Source organism: Monodon monoceros, unplaced genomic scaffold (assembly GCF_005190385.1).
Source record: "Monodon monoceros isolate NGI ecotype Baffin Bay Population unplaced genomic scaffold, NGI_Narwhal_1 Super_Scaffold_21, whole genome shotgun sequence".
Lineage (NCBI taxonomy): Eukaryota > Metazoa > Chordata > Mammalia > Artiodactyla > Monodontidae > Monodon > Monodon monoceros.
In genome coordinates this window covers 159,227,761-159,250,810 of record NW_021703778.1, presented here as the reverse complement: position 1 = coordinate 159,250,810, position 23,050 = coordinate 159,227,761, and the positions used below count along the sequence as shown (strand labels likewise).

Below are 23,050 nucleotides of genomic sequence, written 5' to 3'. Positions count from 1 at the left end.
GGTGAGGGCGCGGGGCCCGGGCCGGCGGGCGGCGGGCGGCGGGCGGCGGGTGGGCGGGCGCGGGGCCGAGCGCTGGCGTGTGTCCGCGAGCCGGGACCCCGGAGCGCGTCGGCCGGCCCCGGAGTCTTGGAGGATGGGTCCCAGCTCCCAGACCTAAGGCAGGAGCGTAACAAAGAAAAAAGTCTTCCTTTTCCAGGTTCTCTCTGATCTACTTGAGTAATTTCTAAAGGGGTCTTGAACTTGTATTCTGAACTCCTCGGCTGATTGTAGCGGCTTAATTCTGGATCAGAGTTTTAAACGTTTTAGGCATATCTGTGCCTCTTAGAATATTAAGTGCGAGATTTGCTAGGTAACTTTGGCGAGAAGGCGAGTAGGGAAGGACTGTTCCGTGGTGATGACTTGTTTTGGTTTTGGAGTAAAGATTGTTTACTCTGGAAAAAAGAATTCTTGGGTCTGCAAATTCCGACTTGTGATTTCTGCAAATCCTGATTAGATTGGCCGCTCTTGGCATGCCCGTCTTAATTTTCTTTTTTGCTGAGAAAGCCTTATAATAATATGCTCGCAAACACGTTCAAAACACTCCGTGTGCTCCAGGTGACAAGCGCTGTATGCCTAATGGTTGCTGACAGATTTTTTTTTTTTAAGTTTGGGATATGATAGAAATTTTACTCTGAAAGTAGTTGTCTGCTGTTCCTAGCACATTTTATTCTCGAGTTCTACGCATAAATGTTTTGTTCAGGAGAAACATGCGTTTGATTTAATGCTATAGATCTATATATTCTAAAAATGTCATATACTCATTTAGTGATTGTTTTATTTGAAAGCATCATTAGCAGAATTACGTGTAGTGAGGACTTTAGCAACAAGGCGGGAAACTACAGGATTCAGAATTAAACTGTATTTGAGGAACTTCTGAAAGGTGATGTAAAAACATTAAAATGAATTCACAAATATCTCGGACTGCCTTTTGAAACCTTGAACAGAATTTAATATATACCTGTTTTTTATTTCATAACAAAGTGATTTTGTAGAGAAACAAAATATCTCCTAGTATTTTCCTTCAAAAGCTAATTATGAATTTTCTGTTTAGTAGTTAGATACGTTAGAATTCCAGATCCAACTACCTTTCAAATTGTTTCATATTATTTTACACCCGAAACAGACATCCCCCCAAAGCATCTTAAATTTCTACTCCTCTATCCAAACATTCATAACTTTATGACATCATTTGGTAGCAAATACTGCACATAACTGAAAATTAAATGTGTCAGTTGTTAATTTTGTAAATTATTAAGCAGAACATTATTTTTACACGTCTTAATAAACAAAAAGCAAGCTATTCTTATGGATAGATCTTGGGGAAAAAATGCATCTGATACACACACACACCCTTCAGCTTTTTCAATTACATTATAACATCTACCAAAATAAAAGAGAAAACATTGGCTTTTCTTTATCCTTGATGCAGTAAAACATTTCACACTCAGGGACAACTGAAAGTTTTACTCTGTTTGCTTCATCAGAGCTTAAGTTAATGATTAAGTTATATAGTGTAGTACCTACTGCCTACAAGGCATAGTTTTATATAGTGTAGTATCTACTGCCTTCAAGGCAGTGAAGAGAATACCATGTTTGAACACCCCCCAATGCAAATTTTCATCTTTCCTCTGTAATTAATCTGTCCTCTTTCCAGTTATCACAATTTCTATGTAAAATTTAAATTCACCATCTAATCACTTGAAAGGGTATTTAGTATATATATGTATATATAATCTTTTAAAATTTATACACTCATAACTTATCAGGCAATTTTCTAGTTGAAAGCTTATTATTTAAAGTTCTCATTTCTTGATTTTTTTTTCTTTCATTTTGCCTCAGCTATCTATTTGGTTTATACCCTGACATAGAAAAGAGCATTGAAAACTGCAGGTGAAGCCCATGTCTTTTCGTAATATCTATTTTCTATGCCCCCCTTTAGTATGGTGCTTTTACCTTACAAAGGTACACAACAAATGTTAACACAATTCTTTATGTAGTTCTAGTTTTCTTTATTTCCTCTGGCCTTCTTCCTCTATTCCTGGTTTTTAACTTTTATTTTTCTTACTATCTGGAGATAACCAGAGCTCAAAACCAAAACAAAATCCAAAAAACAAACAGAAAATCGTGGTTGGGTCCTTATTAGAGATACAGCCATGTATGTAATTATAGCATGCTTGTAATCTCCTTAAGAGCAAGGACGGCTTATTAGGACTCGTCTTAGATTTCTCTAAAGGGCCACTACACTGCCTTGTACTCAGAGACGCAATACACTTTTGTGGAATGGAATTATAAAATGTTAAGTTTGGCAAGGCCTAGTGTAATAGCTAAACTATATACTCTAGCTCTGCCACCCCCCAACCCTGAATGCCCATCACCTCTGGGGCTGAGACGCAGTAGAAAAAGCAGAAAAGAGCAGAGGACTGGGAATGAGGAATCTGGGATCGGTTCCCAACTCAGCCCGTCCTAGTGTGAGGCTGAGAAAGCCGCTTCTCCCGAGGCCTGGGTTCTGTGTCCGCCAGATGAGAGGGTTGGGGGCTGCCCTTGCCCCTCCGCGCGGTTCCCGGCCCAAGTTCAGGGTAACCAGCCGCGGCCGAGCCTTGCCAAACGATTCATCCTCGGGGGAAGCCTCTGTTCAGAAGATAACGGAGAGTGGGAACCGTCCCGGGATTCTGGAACTATCTGGGATTTTGTTGACTCGTTTAGGGGAACAAAAATCCAGCCAATGTAAAAGTTCCAAGCTGCCGCTCAAGGCCAGTTTGCTTCCGCCCAGGAGGTACCACCAACGGGTGTTGTTTAGAAAGTTTTAAGTCGCGTATTTTGGCGGAGGTCCTGAAGCTCCAAATCGGGATTCAAATGGACCCCACCCAAACCTCTCCCTCGCCTCTGGGGCTCTAGCCGGGTCCTTTAAGTGTTCCCTCCGGCATCAGCGGGAGCCTGTACTCTCCTAGAGCATCCGTCCGGAAACGCGGTCGCAGGCGGAGGGTTCCGGAGCCTCTGCGGCTGTGGGTTGCTCGGGCAACGCCGCCTGCTTTTCCGTGGGGGGAGGACGAGGGAGGAGCCGGAGCTATCCCTAGTCTTCTTGGCCTCACGGGCTTGTTGAGCAGCGTCCTCCCCGCATTAACTCGGGAGGGCGTTTAAGGGCCTTGCCCCCCTCCTCTTCTGGGCTGCGGCCCCGCTTAGGTGAAGGCTCACCGCCTCTTTAGGCGTCCCCATCCGGAAAGGGGCCGGGGCCAGGGCCACGCTTTTCAGAACTTCCACGCGTCTGGTGGTAATCCGATAACAAGCATTTGTAGGGTCTTTTATAATTTGTTTATAAATAAATCGATTTAGTGACGTAAATATTTATAAACCAGAGAGTTCTACAAATGCTTGTTAAGTGTTCACCTCGTTTGAACCTCACAGCTGCCATGTGTTACAGGGGATTATTCCATTCGGGTTCAGGGTTAATTTGCCTAATTGGGACTGAGACTTGAACGTAGCTCTTCTGGAGGTTTTTTGCAATTATCTCACTTAAGGACTAAAGAACCCTAACATTTGGAGTATCGGGGAGCCAAAAAGAGTTAACTATGAAAAAACAAAACTTATGTAAAATAGAAGGAGGACCACTAATGCTAGCTACTAAATTTGGGGTTATAGTAGTGTCAGCCATTATCTCATTTAATCCTGAAGTTAGCCACACGTTGTCACTACTATCTGTGGGATTGAGTGAGGGGTGGAATCTGACCCAGGGCGTAACACAGCTCTGATGATAAACTTCCGCACTGCCTCCCAGATCCTGCTAATGCCTTATTTTTCCAGAAGAGAGGGAAAGCTTAGATACAGCTTTATTAATTTTTATTTTTGAAAACAAAGCCCAGATTTGCTATTGCCTGTGTAACCGGTGTTCCTCTTTCCCCAGCACTGGCGTGGGTGCTCCCATCACCTGGTCTTTGGAGACTCAGTTGCTTTTTAATGGCGGCAGCAGCTGCTGGGTGAGCAGCCGGAGACTGTACAGTACTCCTCCCTTCAGGACAGGATTGCTTTCTCTCGCCATTACCACCGCTGGATTGGTGGCGGTGCTTTTCCCTTTTCACCGCTCCAACTCTTGAAGGGAGAAGAAGATGCCACTGCCATTTGGATTGAAACTAAAACGCACGCGGCGCTACACGGTATCCAGCAAGAGCTGCCTGGTTGCCCGGATCCAGCTGCTCAACAATGAGTTTGTAGAGTTCACGCTGTCCGTGGAGAGCACTGGCCAGGAGAGCCTAGAGGCTGTGGCCCAGAGACTGGAGCTTCGGGAGGTAAGCCCCAGAAAAGGCTGCAGGCTTCTCTGGGCGGGCTTTGTTCCTTACTTCCCAGCTACTATCGTGCACGCTGTCTTCTCAAAGTATGAGCCTGTAAGCCCTTCTCCCCACCAGGAAGGAATAATACAGAGCAAAGAGGTCTTTCCTTGGGTGTGCCCTGTAAGAGAATTACCAATGCCTGAGTTGTGAAAATGTTTATATGTTCCCCCAAAATGTTATCCCGAATGAGATAGGAATGCATTTTGGAATCTGAGTGAAGAAGCCATCTTGGAAATGGATCCTTTCAGCCCCCCCCCAGCCATCCAGCTGACACTCAGCCAAGTCATTCCCAAATTCCTGACCCACAGAATTGTGAGCAAAATAAAATGGTTGTTTTAAGCCACGTTAAAAAAAAAAAAGGAATGCATTTTGGGTTATCCAAGTAGTTCTGGTCTTCTGGTGTAATGCCACATGGGTCGTCCTGATCTAGTACAGTTTACTGACTTCATTCATTCATTCAACATTCATTGATTGTTTTGCACAGGCCAAGCCAAAATTCGAGAGACATATTGCCCCGGTTTGAATTCTGGTTTCTTCATCAATTAGTTGTTTAACATTACGTGAGTTATGTGACCTGTCTGAGCTCTGGTTCCTTCATCTGAACCATGGGATAACAGTGGTGCCTGTGGTTGTGATTTAATGTGCATGTAAAGCCATAGCTCTAATAACTATAGTCTGTTACAGTAATCATAGGGAAGTTTGCCCTGGAAAACCCCTAATCCAGTCTGTAGGAAGTTGTGAAGTCCTCAAGTATCCATACAGTGTCTTAAATTCAAAATGCTGTGTAGGGCCTGTGAAGAAAAGAGCTCTAATTAAACCCAGGTCCCTTCCAGTCTTTGGGTGCCTGGTTCTGGGGTAAGAGAAAGATGGAAAAACGGGTTATTTCACTTAAATGCCTATGTTGTAGCCTTGACTGGAAATCCTGCTAATGGTGTAGTTCATAAAAAGTCAGGAATAGATAAGCTGTGCCCCTGGTGAACATCCATTCATTTGATCAGTCTTTATTAAAGACTTATTAAGTGCCAAGCTCATACGTACTAGGAGCTCACCCTACTGTTGATACCAGTAAGAAAGCAGGCGTGATGCATGCGATGATGGGGGAAGTAGAGGGTGCTATAGACAGCAGGGAGAGGCAGCAAAGGGGAAGGCTTCCCAGGGCGAGTGATGTCTGAGCTGGGACCTGAAGATGGGGCAGGGTGGGCCTCTCAAGGGCTGGAAAAGGCTATGCCAACAAAGGAACTGCACAAGGCTCAAGACACAGGCAGAGGAAAGGTTGTAGAGCAGGGGCTACCTAATGCGGGGTTCTTGTTAAAGGGTTTGGGCTTGTCCTGAAAGTAGTGGGGAAGTTAGTGAAGAGTTTTTAAATAGGCGTGTGGTGTGATTGTTTTTATGAAGCGTGAACCCTTTGGAGAATGACTGGAAAGGAATAGAGTTGCGGTTCAGATGGTAGTCACTTGGGTTTGGATGGGGCTGGAGAGAAGTGAGTGGCATCTGGAGATATTCAGGACCTACCTATCAAGTAATGGGGAGGGACTCGCCAGGGTCCAGGTGGATCCTAAGGTTTCCAGTAAATGGTGGGGACTATATAGCTGAGGGAAGACACACAAAAGGAAGAGCAGGTTTGAGGGGAGCTGGGAGAGGTGTGTGGTGAGTTCATTTTCAGACGTACTGAGTTTGAGGTGCCAACTGGGGACGTTGAGTAGGTAGAGTATGTGCAGGTCTGGAGTGCAGGTGAGAGATCCAGGCTGGAGGAAAGAGATTTGGAGATCCTCAGCCTAGGCCAGTTAACCTGGGAGAGGGTATGAGAGAAGAAGACGATGTAGCATACTCCTTGGGGTTGAACAGAGGGAGAGCCTTAGAAGGAAACTAAAATGGAGCGGCCCAAGGAGAAAGTAAACCAGGAGCGCCGACCTCAGTGACTGGTCCTGCCTACTTGCATCCATTCCATCTTTTTTGCTTCCTTCACCCATTTTTCCTTTTTTCCTATTTTGGTTTCTTTTTCCTGTAATTTCTTCCTCATGCACCAGGTCTGCGTACAACCACTAGAGTCAACTGCTTGAGGAACTGTGGTTTATTTTTGTACCCAAAGTACTACACGTGGAATGGGCTTAATAAATACAGGTTGAACTGAACCCCCAGGCATTGCTTTGCTTCTCTGTTAGTCAAGAAGCCCAGAGAAGTTGCCATCCCTTGTTTGAGGTTATCAGACTCAGGAACAAGCAGCTTCATACAGCTGTGGGTATATAATGAGACGGATTTTTTTTTGTGTGTGTGGTACGCGGGCCTCTCACTGTTGTGGTCTCTTCCGTTGTGGAGCACAGGCTCCTGACGCGCAGGCTCAACGGCCATGGCTCACGGGCCCAGCCGCTCAGCGGCATGTGGGATCTTCCCGGACCGGAGCACGAACCCGCGTCCCCTGAATCGGCAGGCGGACCCGCAACCACTGCGCCACCAGGGAAGCCGAGAATGATTTTTAACAGAAGGGAAGAGTGCTCTAAATGGGAACAGGTGTGGTCTCTAGAAAATCTCTTGCCCCTGGACAGGCCGTCCCACTATTTCCAACATTTAAGGACAGTCATGGTTAGAAAGTTTGTATAGCAAACTTTTCAAAGCTCCAGAAGCTCTGCTCTGTAGCATGTAAACAGATGGCTTAGGCCCAGGCCTAATCTTGCCCAATGACTGTTTAGAAATCATCTGAGTCAGGGCAACACCTGTTCTTAGTTTGTGTCCATACATCACTTAGGAGATTCATACCAAGAGAGAGTGGTATGTTATCTTGCAGTGTTCTCCCGTCAAGAAAACTCAGAATTATCATAGCATGTAGATTTGGCTGATAAGCTTTGCTACTGCCCAAATTTAAGCTGGGGGGAAAAATCTTTACTTTCCTTGCTTCGTTGAAGAACATTTCACTTCTATTATGACAATTATAAGGGCTATACGATAATACCATTGTAATGCTGTACCTGGCAGCTTCAACTATATGGGTAATATTTTATTGCTTAAGCTGAATGTGTGGTTAAATGAGGCTTGTCAGTCTTCATTGTTTTTTGACTGTGTGAGGTACTTGATAATACATTAAGGAACTACAAACAAAAAGGTTAATATATTTGTATCCAATATAGTTAACTTAGATTGTCAACTTTTTTCAAAACCCACCATATTTGAACTGTGGAAAGTGGCTTTTTAAAATGGGGGGGAAAAATGATTGCTGCAGGAAAATATTGCTGGTCATTACAGCACCGTCCTCTCAGAGCTGTTGAAGTTCCTTGCATATCATTCATTGAGTTTCATAACACTTTTTCAAGAGAAGCTATGGGAGTCTTTACAGAATTTAAGGGGAATTAGAAAACTTTCTAATTTTGAAAGTATATGTTAGAGAGGGTTGATGGAGGTGGTGAGAGAGGAGTGTATCAGCTGGGTATAACTACTCCCATGGGGCAGTGTGTCCTTGAAAGAATATCACAATCTAGAATGAGGTGGTCAGCCTTAAGAACCTGTTTCAGAGAGTAAGACCTGCGTTACCCCAGCTCCTTGAGAATTTGTAAAACCAGGTTGCAAGTTCAGTAATTTACGATGAGATTTGGAACTACCAGGGGCCCCAAGAATGTGTACCCTCTGGCCAGGCCATGATCTCCCTTCAGGCAGGCCATGTGGAAGCTGGAGCAAACCAGAAATTGCTTGGTGAGCCTGGAATCAGAGAAGGGAAATTGCCCAGAAAACCTTCCATATCTTCATAAGGGGAGTAGTACTGCCTCACGGACCAGACAAGTTCCTCTGTGTATCCTTTCTGGGCTGTGCTAGGGTGGGCAGTGCCTCTACTGGCCTCTTGAGAAGGCTGTTTAATAGAGTGGTTAAGACATTTGCCAGTTGGATTAGAAACACCTGGGTTTGGATCCCAGCTGCCACTTACCAGTTGTGTGACATTGGGCACCTTACTTAATTCCCCAAGTCCAATGGTTTTTCATCTGTAAATTGGGGATGATAATAATGTCTATTTGACAGTGGTTGTGAGGATACAATCTTAAATGTAAAACATTTAATAGAGGACCTAGTATTTAGGAAACTCAGTAAGTGTTATTCTTCAGCACTGTTACTGTTATTTGTGACTCCCATTTCCACATTGTGGTGACTGACCTCTTCAAATTAACTCTTTTCTTGCTTTTGTAAATATCTTTGTTTCTTCCTTTTACTAAGAGATGAATACATGCTTGTTTTATAAAATGTTCTTATAGTACAAATAAGTACAGCAGCCACTGGTAATTGCACTTCTTACATTGCTAAACTTAAATTTCTAGCATACCATTGTAATTTAGCAGTCATATTTGAACCTCTATTTTCATGCCAGCTGAAATTAATTTGTACAATGTCACTGCCTCATTGCCCTCAAATAGAGCTTCAGTAAGTTTTTACTTCTCTGATAGGTTTTACTTCACTGTTTCTTCCCTCTTGCCCTCAACCTAACCCCTAGGATTTAAACAAAAAAAATTTTTTTAATGAGATTTTGGATTAAGGTTTATATCTTTTCTTTAGGGTATGTCTTTTTCAAGAATTCTTTTAAAATCTTATATTACATTTGATAATCACATTTTAATCATGCTGTCATGGGTTTTAATTAGATTCATTGCAAAATATTATTTCTTATATATCTTAATCTTTATCTTAATGTCCTTATTCGGCTTAAATTTACATTTGGTTGGAGTTTTTATTTAAAGTTTTAAAATCTTCAGTTAGGAAACAGGGACATTTTAAAAATCCTCAAACCTTTTGGGAAATTCCCTGACCATCCAGTGGTTAGGACTGGGCGCTTTCACTGCGGTGACCTGGGTTCGATCCCTGGTCGGGGAACTAAGATCCTGTAAGCCATGTGGCGTGGCCAAAAAAAAAAAAAAAAAACCTGGAAACCTTTTGAAGGTAACTTTATCGTGCTTCTGCTATGATATGATAACACACACATTATGTGTTAGTTTTATAACTTAAATTTTAGAGGGCAGTTTTCTTTCAGCTATTTCTGAGTGTTTTGTGTAGAGGGGAAGGAGGGTCCTCATTGTTGTCTGCATGTATGGCCTACATACATAACTTTTTCAAATAACAGGTTTGAAATTGAGATTGATCCTAAGCCACCCCTAAGATTACCTCCAAAGCATTTTTTTTTTTTTTTGCGATACGCGGGCGTCTCACTGTTGTGGCCTCTCACCGTTTTGGCCTCTCCCCTCGCGGAGCACAGGCTCCGGACTCGCAGGCTCAGCGGCCATGGCTCACGGGCCCAGCCGCTCCGTGGCATGTGGGATCTTCCCAGACCGGGGCATGAACCCGTGTCCCCTGCATCGGCAGGCAGACTCTCAACCCCTGCGCCACCATGGAAGCCCCCTCCAAGGCATTTTGATGAATAAGTTGAAAAGTCTAACAAAACTTAGAAGTTCTTACTTTGGCCTCTCATTTTAAAATTATAATTATAGGCTTTGATATTTGGTTACTCTGTTGTGGTTTATCACAGATATTCAGAAAATGTTTTTAAAATTGTATTTGAAGTGCATCATACATATGTCAAGTTTTTATCCTTTGGAATGTAAACTCCATCAGAGCAGGACTGTGGTATCAACAGTGTCTGGAATAGTGCCTTGTACCTCATAGTACATGGTTGCTGAATCAGTGCCTACTTAGTTTAAAAATTAAGGTTCTTGTTTTGAATTTAGACTGATAAGCACAGACTGCAGTTCAGTTAAGTCAGCCTTTATTTGCTGTATGATTTTATTTCCTGGAGAGAGTTGAACATTTACCAACTTTGAACAGAGGTAGAAAAGAACCTTTCTTCGTTAGATTTTATTTCTTTTTCATTTTGGGCCTTCTTCTCAAATACTTAGAAAAAGGGTTTTAGAGACTCTCTGAGGTTAGATTGCTCTATCAGGGGAGTGTCAACTTCTCTGCTGAACTTTGAACAGGTTCTTATGTTTTCTGATGAATGGAGAAATTTTTTGGCTAAGGGATTTGTTGGAATAGAGAGGAATCATGCACTTAATACAAACCATTACTCTCAAGCACAACTTTAGAAAGTGTTCTTGGCCCTCAGAGCGTTTTATTTTAAATCAGTGTCTTAGGTATTCCAAATATCCACTGACCTATCTTGACTGTTATCTGAGCAGACCTCAAGAATTTCATGCACATTTCCTTCTGTACTAGCTGTTTTCATTTGGACTCTAAAAATAGCTGAAATATGTGTACGGTAAGAGTATAATACTTGCAAACTTTTTAACCTTTGGGCTGAGTAGTTATTCATTCAGGTATGTATGTTATAAAACAGGTAAGATTGACGTATAGACAAGGATCAGTAAATAGTTTAGTTAGATCTATTGGACCATCTGAAGCAAATGTAAATCTTAGATTGGCCTCTCTACCTAGATAAAGAAAGCTTTCCAAAGTCCAAACCTGATTATAGATGAGCAAGGATTTTTCTTGATTTTAGATTTTCTGTTACTTGTCTTACTTGGTCTAGATAATTAATAACTAGTCATATATATAAGTAGAGGGACTATACATATAAACATGGAGATATTATGCATTTTAGAATAATGTATTATCACACAAGTTATTATAGAATTTGGATACCTGTTAACTTAAATACATGGAAATAAATGGAATATTCAGCCTTCACTTAATTTCTAATAAATTTAAGGGGTAATAGTCTGAGATGTTTTTCTCCCAGTGCTGGATTTTCCACCTAAGAGACATTGGAGATGTCCTTGAATCTCTGTCACCAATGATCTATCATAATAGTGTGGTCTCTAGAAGCCGGTAGGAGCCTGCGACGTTGTGCCGTTGTCTGAAGATTCTTCAATCACTATGTCAAGTGACACAAATGTTTCTCTTTCTTCATATGGTGAAGATCAGGGATCTAAATTTACCCGAAAAGCTAGAGAGGCACCATTTGTCCCCACTGGAATGGCAGGTTTTGCAGCAATCGTTGCATATGGATTATATAAATTGAAGAACAGGGGCAATACTAAAATGTCTGTTCACCTGATCCACATGCGTGTGGCAGCCCAAGGCTTTGTTGTGGGAGCAGTGACTCTTGGTATGGGCTGTTCCATGTATCAAGAAATCTGGGCAAAACCTAAATCTTAGAAGAGGAGATGCTGTCTTGGTCTTGGTGGTGCTTGCTTTAGTTAGACATCTCATATTGAGGTTATATGTTTATGTTGAAAATAAATTCTGTGGGTCGGACAATAACATGGTAATTTGAATATTGGCTTCCTTTCTTGCAGGCTTGATTTGCCTAGTGGCTAGTTCACTAGCTAGGTCATTCAGGGGAGCCAGATTAGCACAAAAACATGTCACTTTTAAATGCACTTGATAGTGGTACAATGTCCACCTTCTTAAACTCTTCTGATAAAATTAGTTGTAAAGAGGACAACATGCCAAACCTGTAAATGCTCCCAGTTGCTGCAGACTGTCATATGCTTTTGATGTAATGTAGGAGTCCTATTTACCCCAGTTAATTTAACTCTTTCTGACTGCGTTGTGGACTGAGTACTGTTTTTAAGGTCTGGTTGGCTCTTGAAGAACCCTTTCAGAACAGTGCACAGAATACAACCTTATAAACCTCCCAGCAACTATGTGTGTGTTTTTAAACCAAACCTAAAGAGCTGGTAACAGCTGCTTTGAAGTAGTATCTGTTTCAGAATCATAGTTGTAAACATGAGAATAACTTAACTGTAGATCCCCGTTTAGCTGTTTTGTAATTGCAGAATTATAGTTTGTTGCTGTTATATTAGAATAATTTTGAAATGGCATTTTGAAATAGAAGTGTGTATTTTAAGTGCTAATGCAAAGGTAAATGAAAAATACTTTTTAAATGTGTGCAGTCTGTTTATTTTCTCTGAAAGAATCATAAATGTTAAACTAAATAAATTGCCTGTAATGGAAGTGATTTATGAGCAAGTTGGTTTGGTCAGACATTATACAAACTTTGGTATACTACAGAATGCTTTGTTGTACTTGTGAAATTCTCTTGTCTAACCTGAATTTACATTCCATGGTGATAACATGGTAAATGTAGTGTTATTAAAGTAAGTGAACACGCACAAAAAAATAAATAAAAAATAGTGTGGTCTCATGACCATATGGAATTGACATGAATTTGCTCATATGGGGAGGTTTGTGAGTTGTTACAAAATGGCAGACATGAGGAACTGACGGTGTTTTAGGGGCTCTGTCTAAGTTCTCTCATTGTTCTTGGTGTATATGGTTTCAGATCTAATTCCTTATAATGCTAGACGCTCTAACAGCTTTCTGCTGTCCTCCTCGCGGGTGGATAAACATTGTCATGCTGGAAGCTTGACATGCCTTATCTCATTTAATCCTCACGATGAGTTGGGCATTATTTTTTCCATTTTAAAAGGAGGAAACAGAAGTTCTGAAAAATTGGGTGATTTGCTATGCAAATCTGGGCAATCATACAGCAGAAGAGCCAGAATTTGAGTTTGTATCTGTCACACTTCTGCTTGAACTTTAACTTTTAAAATTATAAATGACATGGACCCCTTTGAGACTGTGATCAAAATGCAGAATTTTGCATACAACTTCAGGTGGGTCTTGGATACACCCCTCTTTCAGTCATCTATGAGCTCAGGCTGTGGGCCTAGAAGCCTCTTGCATGAGGCAATCTTTCCCCTTCTCTCGGCTTAACAGGATCTTTCTTCCCTAATCTTTCTTTCTCCAGAGTGAAGGTGGTGGTAGGATGGAAAATTTGTGAAAAATTCAAGACCTTCATATTTTTAAGAAAATAATTTGCCTCTGAAGTATCACTCCTCCCCCACTTCCCCTGCAAATGCCTGTTTTGAATGGCCTTTATCTTTAGATCTCAAGAAAGGCCATATGGGGTATTCATTTCCTCACTTGGACAATTAATGTTAAGGAAAAAAAATCTCCCTTCAAGGAGGAAAGGGAGGAGGTTGTGAATGATAGTTCCTTTATTGTACCTCTGATGGTAGATCCAAGTCTGTCTTCCCTACCATACAGCACCTTTGTGCCCACCTAGGCAGTAGGTATGTGACAGTTCTCCAGTGAATGAATGGATGACTCATATTTCCTTCACGCATTAACCAATTCCCCCGGCCAGTTGTTGAGCGCTGTACTTCATTCGTCTTGTCAGATACACACCGTACCTGAACATGGCATTTTCTTTTCTGTTAACAAAGCCTTTGCTCATATCACTGCCTTAACAATATGTTGGTTTAGCAAATATTTTCCTATTTGGTTCTCCAAGCAGTTTGTTCATAAAGAAATGTCACTTGGATTTATCTTTTAATGAACTGACAGGATACCCAGAGGCAATTTAAATTCTTAAGAATCAGCTTAAGGGACTTCCCTGCTAGCGAAGTGGATAACACTCTGCGCTCCCAATGCAGGGGGCCCGGGTTCTATCCCTGGTCAGGGAACTAGATCCCACATGCATGCTGCAACCATGCCATACTAAGGAGCCCACGTGACACAACTAAGGAGCCCGCCTGCCACAACTAAGACCCAGTGCAACCAAATAAATAATAAATTAAAGAAAAAAAAAAGAATCAGCTTAAGATGTTAATTTCAAAAAAAAAAAAGAAAAATAAAAAGAAAAGATGTTAATTTCACTAGAAAAAACACGCATGTCACAACTCCTATATGAGATGTAGCAGCATGTTATAGAAATAACTTCTATCAAGGGTTTGTGCCACCTTATATAGATCATCCAAATGAAATCACTAACAGGTGTGCAGAGTTTTCATTTATAAATAGGACAGAGTGTGTTATTTTGAACAAGCTTTAACTGAGCAGCCTAAGAAAATACACAAGTAATTTCATGCTGGGTGGAAACAGCTCATTTCCTTGTGAATATAAAAACAACTTGTCTTTGCTCAGTCATGTTACAATTATTTAGACGGCTCAGACTTTGACTTAACAAATTAATTTCGATATCAAGTGGATTTTTAGCAGATTGAACTTTGTACCATCAAATTCAACTGCAGTTGGCAAAGCACGGGGTTTTGTAGGCAACAAGGTGGAGTTTTGGTGCTAGTTGAATATGGGTTCAAATCCCTGTATACTACCTATGTGGCCCAAGGAAACCAACTTAACTTCTTTGGATTTTGTTTCTTTCATATATGATACGGGATAGTAACAATAGCTTTCTGTTGGGTACTGACAAGGTGCCTAGCACTGTACTAGATGCTTTACGTATATTTAATTTAATCCTGAGTTAATTGACTTCCTTCTTCCTCCCACCATCTCAGAGATGGAGTGGACCAAAGATGGGCAGTGTCCAGACCAAGGGGAGGTCCTGGTGCAGGTCACTTGTTGTAGTATAGAGTTATTTTTCTTTAGTCATTTCCGTTTTCTTTTTCATCATGTAGATTTGTTCATTGGTTGGAATAATTTACTGAGAAAGATGGATTGGAGAAAAATGACTCAAGGTGTTGTCATTAAGTCAGCCAATTAAGTTCACAGCTACACCACTGAGAATAAAGATATTCCCTATAATACCCTTTCTCTCCCTCCCAGAGTTTGGAATGAATCATCTAGAAAATAACCTTAATTCTCACCCATATTTTGCAAATGCATATTTGTTTGTACTTTTATTTCTGGCACGTATTTTGAAGTCAGATTTATGTTTGAATGGTGACTTAAAGGAAAAGAACACTTCTAAATTCTATATTGCAGTAGGATAACAGAAAGAAAAGTGAAGCATGTTTAATAATGAAGACTATATCTAAAACTACATATTATTATTTGTTCAATATCTGTGACCCATTGCTAGAGTGCAGACTTCACTGTCCATTACAGTACCCCCTGGGCCTGGCTGGGGCAACTAGTAAGTGACAGCCCCCAGCTAGAGTTCAGGTCTTTCAGCTGCAGGTTTAACACTTTTCCCTCAACAACGCTCTACTTTTCCTTTGAGCCATTGCCATTTTTCTAAAGAAAAGCAATTCAATTGTATTTTTTTAAAATAATTTATTTTAAAAGGAAAGAAAGAGAAAGAAAAATTGCCAAAGAGAAAGCCCCATTAGTGAAGGAAGCATTTAAGTGTAGAATTTTCTATACTACAGAAGATGTAATATGAAATTTTATACTGTTTAAGGGGACTTAAACTCTGATAATAGGAGTTAATACTACTTGAGCATTTATTGCGTATGAAACATTGTTTTAAGTGCTTTTAATGTTTTTGCTTATTTTGATCCCCAACAATCCTATGAGTGAGGTACTCATATCCATCTTAATTTTACAGATGGTGAACAGAGACCAAGAGTTGTTAAGTAACTTGCTCAAGGTTATGTGGCAGAGACCACAACGGGACTAGTTCTTCTGCCTTCTTTTTTTTTTTTTTTTTGCGGTACACGGGCCTCTCACTGTTGTGGCCTCTCCCGTTGCAGAGCACAGGCTCCGGACGCGCAGGCCATGGCTCACGGGCCCAGCCGCTCCGTGGCATGTGGGATCTTCCCGGACTGGGGCACGAACCCGTGTCCCCTGCATCGGCAGGCAGACTCTCAACCACTGTGCCACCAGGGAAGCCCCTTCTTCTGCCTTCTTGATCAGCATCTTTCCTCCCGGTATGTGACCTTGGGCCAGTGACAGGTGGCCTGCCACGGAGCGCGTGCCCTTAAGGACAGCCTGGCACAGTGCAGCCTCCCAAATCTGATGGAGATTGTTTAAAGTACTCTTGAGATTTGTTATCTTTTATTTTAATTACTACTACAATTTATTTTGTTTAAAATATGTTTTTGAAGTCACATCAGGCAAAGAAAGATAAGTCTGAGAAGGAACATGAATCATGATTAGGCCGCAAGACACGGCTGGGAATGTCTGAAGTGCTGAGGGCAGAGCTGTTTGATAGGAAGCCTTTTGCGAGCTTGTTCCCTGGCAGAGTTGGAAGTAGCAGTCTGATGAAATACATCCCAGGAGAGTTCCCTGCTGAGATATTTTCCAAAGCAAGATCTGGTTGCACTGCTGTTGGATGAACTTGGGAGCTTCTAGAGTCAGAATCTGCATCCAGACAAGAAAAAGTGGTAGAACCAGTGAGCCTGTTGAAGCACTTGCTGCCTTTATTGATAGAACTGGATCACCGTGATTTAGCTGCTGTGCACACAGATATTATTTCCACCTGTTACGGCAGTTCACACCACCCAAGTGTTTCCGTTCTACCATCTGTGAATTATGAGCATGGGGACAGGGCCACTATAAATTGTTATTCCACTTTTAATTCCTCTTCTGCAAGTCATGATTCTATCATTTAACCTTTGCATCTGGTGTTTTTTAATTGAGACTTTTATCATTATATACCTTGAATATAGGGTAATTGGATATAGGATAATAGAGAATAATTCCTATTACCCTTGATAGCACATACATATTAATGGTAGTTCATCCTCTTCTACTTTTAAGTGTAATGAAAATATCTTACGTATTTTTAAGTAGAACTTCTAATAAAATGTAACTGGTGTTATGGTACTTGAACAATTAAAAAATATCGAATGTATGTTTCTGAGTTATGTACCTCCAACCCCCCACCCCATTCCTTGATCCTCAATGAGGAGCATATAAAAGCGAATCCATTAAAGCCTTAAGTGTGGCCTTTATTAGATGGAACTTTATATTACTGATAGAAAAGGGAAGTAGCTTTTGTATGTTAAGAAGGGAAACAGTTTTACTCTTTTCTTGTAGTATTGGAAGAAGTATTTGCTATAAGTAGAAAACCACCTCGTAAATATGTGGGATAGAAAGTTATTTCTTGTATGATGAAACCATGATTTGCAAATTTTGGTTGATGAAGAAAAAACAAATACAGCTTTTAGTAACAGAAGTCTGTGAGTTTCTTCATGTGTATCTGTTTAGGATTTTAACCACGAAAGTAATTTCCCTGATTTTATCATCCTCAGCGTTTTCATGGTAATACTATTAAAGAACAGTGGAGCTGCTATACATATATTTTTTTAAGGCAATGGAAAATATGTTGGGTAATATTCTTTTAGGCAATAGATATTAAATGTGACTAGATTCTTTCTTGAAATGTATAAGGCCCATATTCATTTATAGTTTTGGGGGGGGTTATAATTTTTTTTTTTTTTTTTTTTTTGGCCACACTCTGCAGCATGTGTGGTCTGGGATCTTAGTTCCCCGACCAGGGATTGAACCTGCGCCCCCTGCAGTGGAAGTACGTAGTCCTAACCACTGGAGCACCAGGGAATTCCCCATAACCATTTCTGTACAACATAAAACAGCTATAATTTTAACCTGAGAAAAGTGAATGTCAGAAAAATAAGCAGCTATTCCTAAATATACCCATTTCAGCCCTCCTTTTCATTTTTATATTGTGTGGTTCCAACTTCTAAAAATATTGCTCACACTACTAACTGTCTATGGTGAGACAAGATAGAAGGAATAACTACGACTTGAGTTCAAGAAAACATGAAAAATATTTTTTTCCTGTGACTTAATTGAAATATAAAAACTGGAATATGGGCCAAATTAGACTGAGGTTATCTGTTTTTTTTCACTGTCCTCTCAATAAAAAGAGAACAGCTACTATTTATTCATTGCCCTAAAACACAGGCATTTGTGAATTAAGCTAATAAGCAAGCCCCAAAAGCCCCAAATTTAGGAGATTTGAACAAATAGAAATCTAACTAATTCATTTCTTGGAATGGCATATAAGAAATGATCCTGCAATATAACAAACTAGTTAACTAAAATGATTGAAGAATGGAAGGCTCTGTTTTACCCTCAGTTTCGTGGGTCCTAATCAAAGTGACCTCGTATGTGGTAGTACAAAAAGAGAACATCAGCCTTTGATGTTGAAAGTGTGTGCAGTAACATCTGTTATTTCTGTCATTTTTGTGTAGTAAAATGTTATATGTACTAAATTTTCCTGTTTAATTCTAGCTTACTCTTTAAAAACGTGTTTGACATTTTAATTTTATAATTGAATATCTTTCTCCATAGCATTTATCAGTATCTAACTTCTCAGATAATTTTGCTTGTCTTTCTCCTCCTACTGGAATGTAAGTTACTTGAGGGCAGGAATTGTGTTCTTTTGTTCAGTGCTGTATCCCTACCACCCTGAACAGTGTTTGACTCACAGTAGGTATTCAATCAATATTCATTGAATGAAAAGATGAATCGTTCTAAGACTTTAGTGCATTTTTCTTAGAAAGTATATTTTTTGAAGAATGATCTTATTGTGTTTCAGGATCATTGTTTCTTCATAGCATCTTACTGTCCAGGATGGTAAGTAGAAAAGCTGTGAGCAGTCCTCTATGTAAATAGTGATCCCAATTCATGTCCTGGACTTTCAAGAAATTGGCTTACCGTTTTACTTTTTTCCTGGAAGTTAAATGCTCCAATAACAACAACAAAATCTGGTCATTTAAGGACTTTAGTTACTTGGGCTTCAGTTTAATGAGTTTCAGTATAATTTCAAGACTAAGATGTACTTTTGATTGTCAACTTCTTGAATCCTCATATGTGTAGAGTACAGTGATATTGTATATTGTAACCTTGACTGTCAAATAGGTAATGTATTATTTAACCAATGATAGAAGAAAATGGATTGAAATTAAACAGAAAAGAAAAAAAAATACTGTGTGCTTTGAGGCATTGTGACCATCACAGTATCTGTCAAAAGGAAGAAGTGCAGTGCTTCATTATTTATGGCACACACCGTGTAGAGGTAAGCTCTAGACTTGAATTAGGTTAATACTTGTTAACTGCCCTTGTTAGATGATCTCTGCCAGGGATAGGCTTTATCTAGTGCTGTCTCCTCTCATCTCCCTCCTGATGAAAAGTCTTCTGACTTCTGCCTAGTCTAAGAAAAGCATCAGGATAAAATTATAGTTGCAATTTTATATGGGATTAACTTTTATCAAACTCAGTGCATCAGTGGCTTAAAAAACCCTTTGGCTAATTTGTATGTCCCTCTACTTTAAAAATAGTACAACTGAAAAGACTCTTAAAATAATTAGACAAGAAATGACTTGGATTTGGAAAGGGTTTACATTCTGACAGGATTTGGACCTGCTTATAATAGCTGGTGTCTTCTTTAAATGACTGTGATTTGGGGTACTGCACCTTTTATCCAAGCCCTAAAATTTGTAAACTGTCTTTTCATCTGACCAGAAAGCTGAATTGTCAAAATCACCTTGTTTTCAGAGTAAATGTTAGTTCTTTTAAAGTAAGTCAGCTATGTTGTGTCTGGAAAGAAGCCAAGTTTTGTAACTGTGCAACTTTTGTTTTTATGGAAAAATCATTGAATAACTTTATGAAAACTCCTGATATGTTTGTTCAGAACAAAATAGGAAAGGGTGAATATAAACATGACAGTGAGGAAGTTTCGCAAAAATTATTCAGTGATAATTGAGGATTGATCTAGAGGATGCTAGAAGACTCAGATATTTAGAGGCTTCAATTGGAATGAGTTTCCCCACAGGTCAAGTCAGCTTGATTTGGCCACAGTGGGAGTAGAGAGAGCTGTGAGAAAGAGAAGCCAAGTGGAGGTAAAGTTTCTTATTGGGAAAGGTACTGGGTAGTTAGGAGTGGTGGGAGGCATGAACCAAAAGCCATTAAAAAGAATTATTTAAGTATTCATTTATTTTAAATATTTATTTTAATATTTATGTTACATATAAATATTATTAATGTTTATCTTAAAATTTTAAAAAAAATATTTATTTTTGCTGGGTCTTAGTTGCAGCATGCGGGATCTTCGTTGCAGCATGTGAACTCTTAGTTGCGGCATGCATGTGGGATCTAGTTCCCTGACCAGGGATCGAACCTGGGACCCCTGCATTGGGAGCGTGGAGTCTTACCCACTGGACCACCAGTGACGACCCCCAAAAGCCAATTATTAAAGGCTGGTTTATGGGGAAGTTTTTTTTTTTTTTTTTTTTTTTTTTTTTCGGTTCGCGGGCCTCTCACTGTTGTGGCCTCTCCCGTTGCGGAGCACAGGCTCCGGACGCACAGGCCCAGTGGCCATGGCTCACGGGCCCAGCCGCTCCGCGGCACGTGGGATCTTCCCAGACCGGGGCATGAACCCGTGTCCCCTGCATCGGCAGGCGGACTCTCAACCACTGTGCCACCAGGGAAGCCCCACTATGGGGAAATTTTTATTACAATTAAACCAAGCCCATAAACAATACAGGATGTGCGTAACCCCAAAAATTTGGACTCAAGGAAGAGAAAACATGATTCTGAGGAAACATCTAGATCAAGTAATGACTGGTAATAGTTGAAATTTAAGGCACACAGGGGAGCCTGTCTGTACCAAAGTTTTTGTATTTAAAAAATAAATAAGTAAAAGGTCCTGGTAACTTTAAATAAAAGGAAGACATTTGTTTGACTATTATTTGGACATTTTTATTTTCTTGGAAGAAGCATAACTGACTCAAGTTTTGTTCTGCTTTCTCAGACACACCTAAAGAGATCCTATCTGCTAAATTTAATGTACTCATAGCAAATGTTCTGAGTGCTTTTAAGTTTATCAGCACAATTAAAACTTGCAAAGTACTTTACCACAACGTTTTGAGGAAGGTGGAGTCCGTGTCATTTTCCCTATGGATAAGCTGAGACTCAGTGAGGAAGTGACTTCCTCAAGAGCTGGTCAGTGGTGGAGCCAGGATTCAGAAGCCAAAAGCCTTTGGACCATCAGTCTGTGCTCTTGGAACTACACCGTGCTAGTGGCAGCTATGGGAATTGCAATAGCCCCCTGGAGGAAACATCAGTAGAAATAACAGCAGTTTCCCAAACAGCAAAAAACTGAAATACCTTTCACGGCTTTGGAAAATATGGTTGAACTTACAAGTGAAGTAATGAAACCACAGTTGGCTCAAGTACTGTAAAGCTCTATATAAAATAAGTTATTTTTCTAACTATATTTGGGAAATGAAATAACTAACTTTGCCTTATAACTAAGGAGAACTCTTTGGTCCAGACTTTTTTTTTTCTTAATTTATTTATTTTATTTTTCGCTGCGATGGGTCTTCGTTGCCGTGCGTGGGCTTTCTCCAGTTGTGGTGCGCAGGGGCTACTCTTTGTTGCGGTGTGTGGGCTTCTCATTGCGGTGGCTTCTCTTGTTGCGGAGCACGGGCTCCAGGTGCACAGGCTTCAGTAGTTGTGGCTAGCGGGTTGTAGAGCGCAGGCTCAGTAGTTGTGGTACACGGCATGCACCGCGGCATGTGGGAACCTTCCAGACCAGGGCTCGAACCCGTGTCCCCTGCATTGGCAGGTGGATTCTTAACCACTGCGCCACCATGGAAGCCCCATTTTTTAATAAATTTATTTATTTTATTTTTCAAACTATTTATAATGCCAATTTTTAGAAAACTTTATAAACTTCTCTACCCCTCAGTGTCTACAAAAGGACACTGACTAATTTTTAGCAACAATGGTTGTTATTAAATACATGACTAATGGATGTTTAGAGTTATTTGTTCCTTTGAAAAATAACTCTAGGCTACTTTGCCTTTGTAATTCTTTATAACTTCCTTTGAAAGGGTTTTTGTTTGTATGTGTTCTCTCTTGGTGAAACAGTGTTACCCATCACTTCCTGCTGCTGCCAACATGCTACTTAACAAGTCTTTCCCCTTTGTCTTTTTTTTTTTTTTTTGGCTGCACTGCAGGCTTATGGGATCTTAGTTCCTCAACCAGGGATCGAACCCAGGCCCAGGGCAGTGAAAGTACACAGAATCCTAAACACTGGACTGCCAGGGGATTTCAGTAATTTGTCATCTTTTAATCTGCTTTTAATTGGATAACCAGATTACTAAACTCATTACAAGTATGTGTAAAATAAAATTTAAAAAAAGTTCTGTAAAAGAGGAAGGAGAAATTTCTTCTTTGTCAAGGGCATATACTTTATTGCTTTGATTTTGACAAATTTTTCATTACTCAAACACATTTTTGCTTATTCAGTGTTTTTCATTTATGTTCAGATAGTTGAGTTTACCAGGTATTTGTCAAACTGTACAAAATCTTGACCTAAGTATAGATATTAGAAAGTAGAAAATATAATTAACCCGTAGCTAGGTTCATCTATTTCTGGTTCATTTTTTTCCCCTTAGACTTTTTCAAATACACTGAATATGATGTATTTAAACATCTAAAAATAAAGTTTTAAAATTGTGTATTTGATTTTGATTTTGAGTGGTTCTGATCTTCAAAAATATCTTTTTTGAGATGAAATTCACACAACAGAAAGTTAACCATTTCAAAGTAAACAATTCAATGGCATTTAGTACATTCACAATACTACCTCTATCTAGTTCCAAAACAATTTTATTACCCTAAATGAAAATCCTCTACCTATTAAGCAGTTACTCCCCATTCCTCCCTATTTCCACACCTCACAACCACCAGTCTACTTTCTGTCTCTATGGATTATCTATTCTGGATATTTCCTTTAAATGGAGTTATACAACATGTGACCTTTTGTGACTGTCTTCTTTCACTTAGCGTAATGTTTCTGAAGTCCATCCATGTTGTAACATGTGTCTACTTTTTAAAAAAATGATTGAATAATGTTCCATTGTATGTATATTCCATAATTATCTTTTCATCTACTGATGGACATTTGGCTTGTTTCCACCTTTTGGCTACTGCAAACAGTCCTGCTATAAACATGTGTTTACGTGTATTTGTTTGAGTGCCTGTTTTTAGTCCTTTCAGGAAAA

The 23,050-nt window shown here is 40.1% G+C and overlaps 1 protein-coding gene and 1 pseudogene across 4 annotated transcripts in view; both read left to right on the top strand.

Moving 5' to 3' along the window:
* PTPN21 (protein tyrosine phosphatase non-receptor type 21) overlaps positions 1 to 23,050 on the top strand; it is a 71,805-nt gene that overhangs the window by 505 nt on the left and 48,250 nt on the right. For all 4 annotated transcript variants that reach the window (XR_003795982.1, XR_003795983.1, XR_003795984.1 and 1 more), the window contains exon 2: positions 3,938 to 4,319. Coding sequence is in view for 1 of the 4 variants with exons in the window: in XM_029238630.1 (XP_029094463.1) it covers positions 4,140 to 4,319 (180 nt within the window). In the remaining 3 variants the exon portion in view is untranslated. The remainder of the gene's footprint in view (positions 1 to 3,937; positions 4,320 to 23,050) is intronic.
* LOC114904553 lies at positions 11,160 to 11,481 on the top strand (annotated as a pseudogene).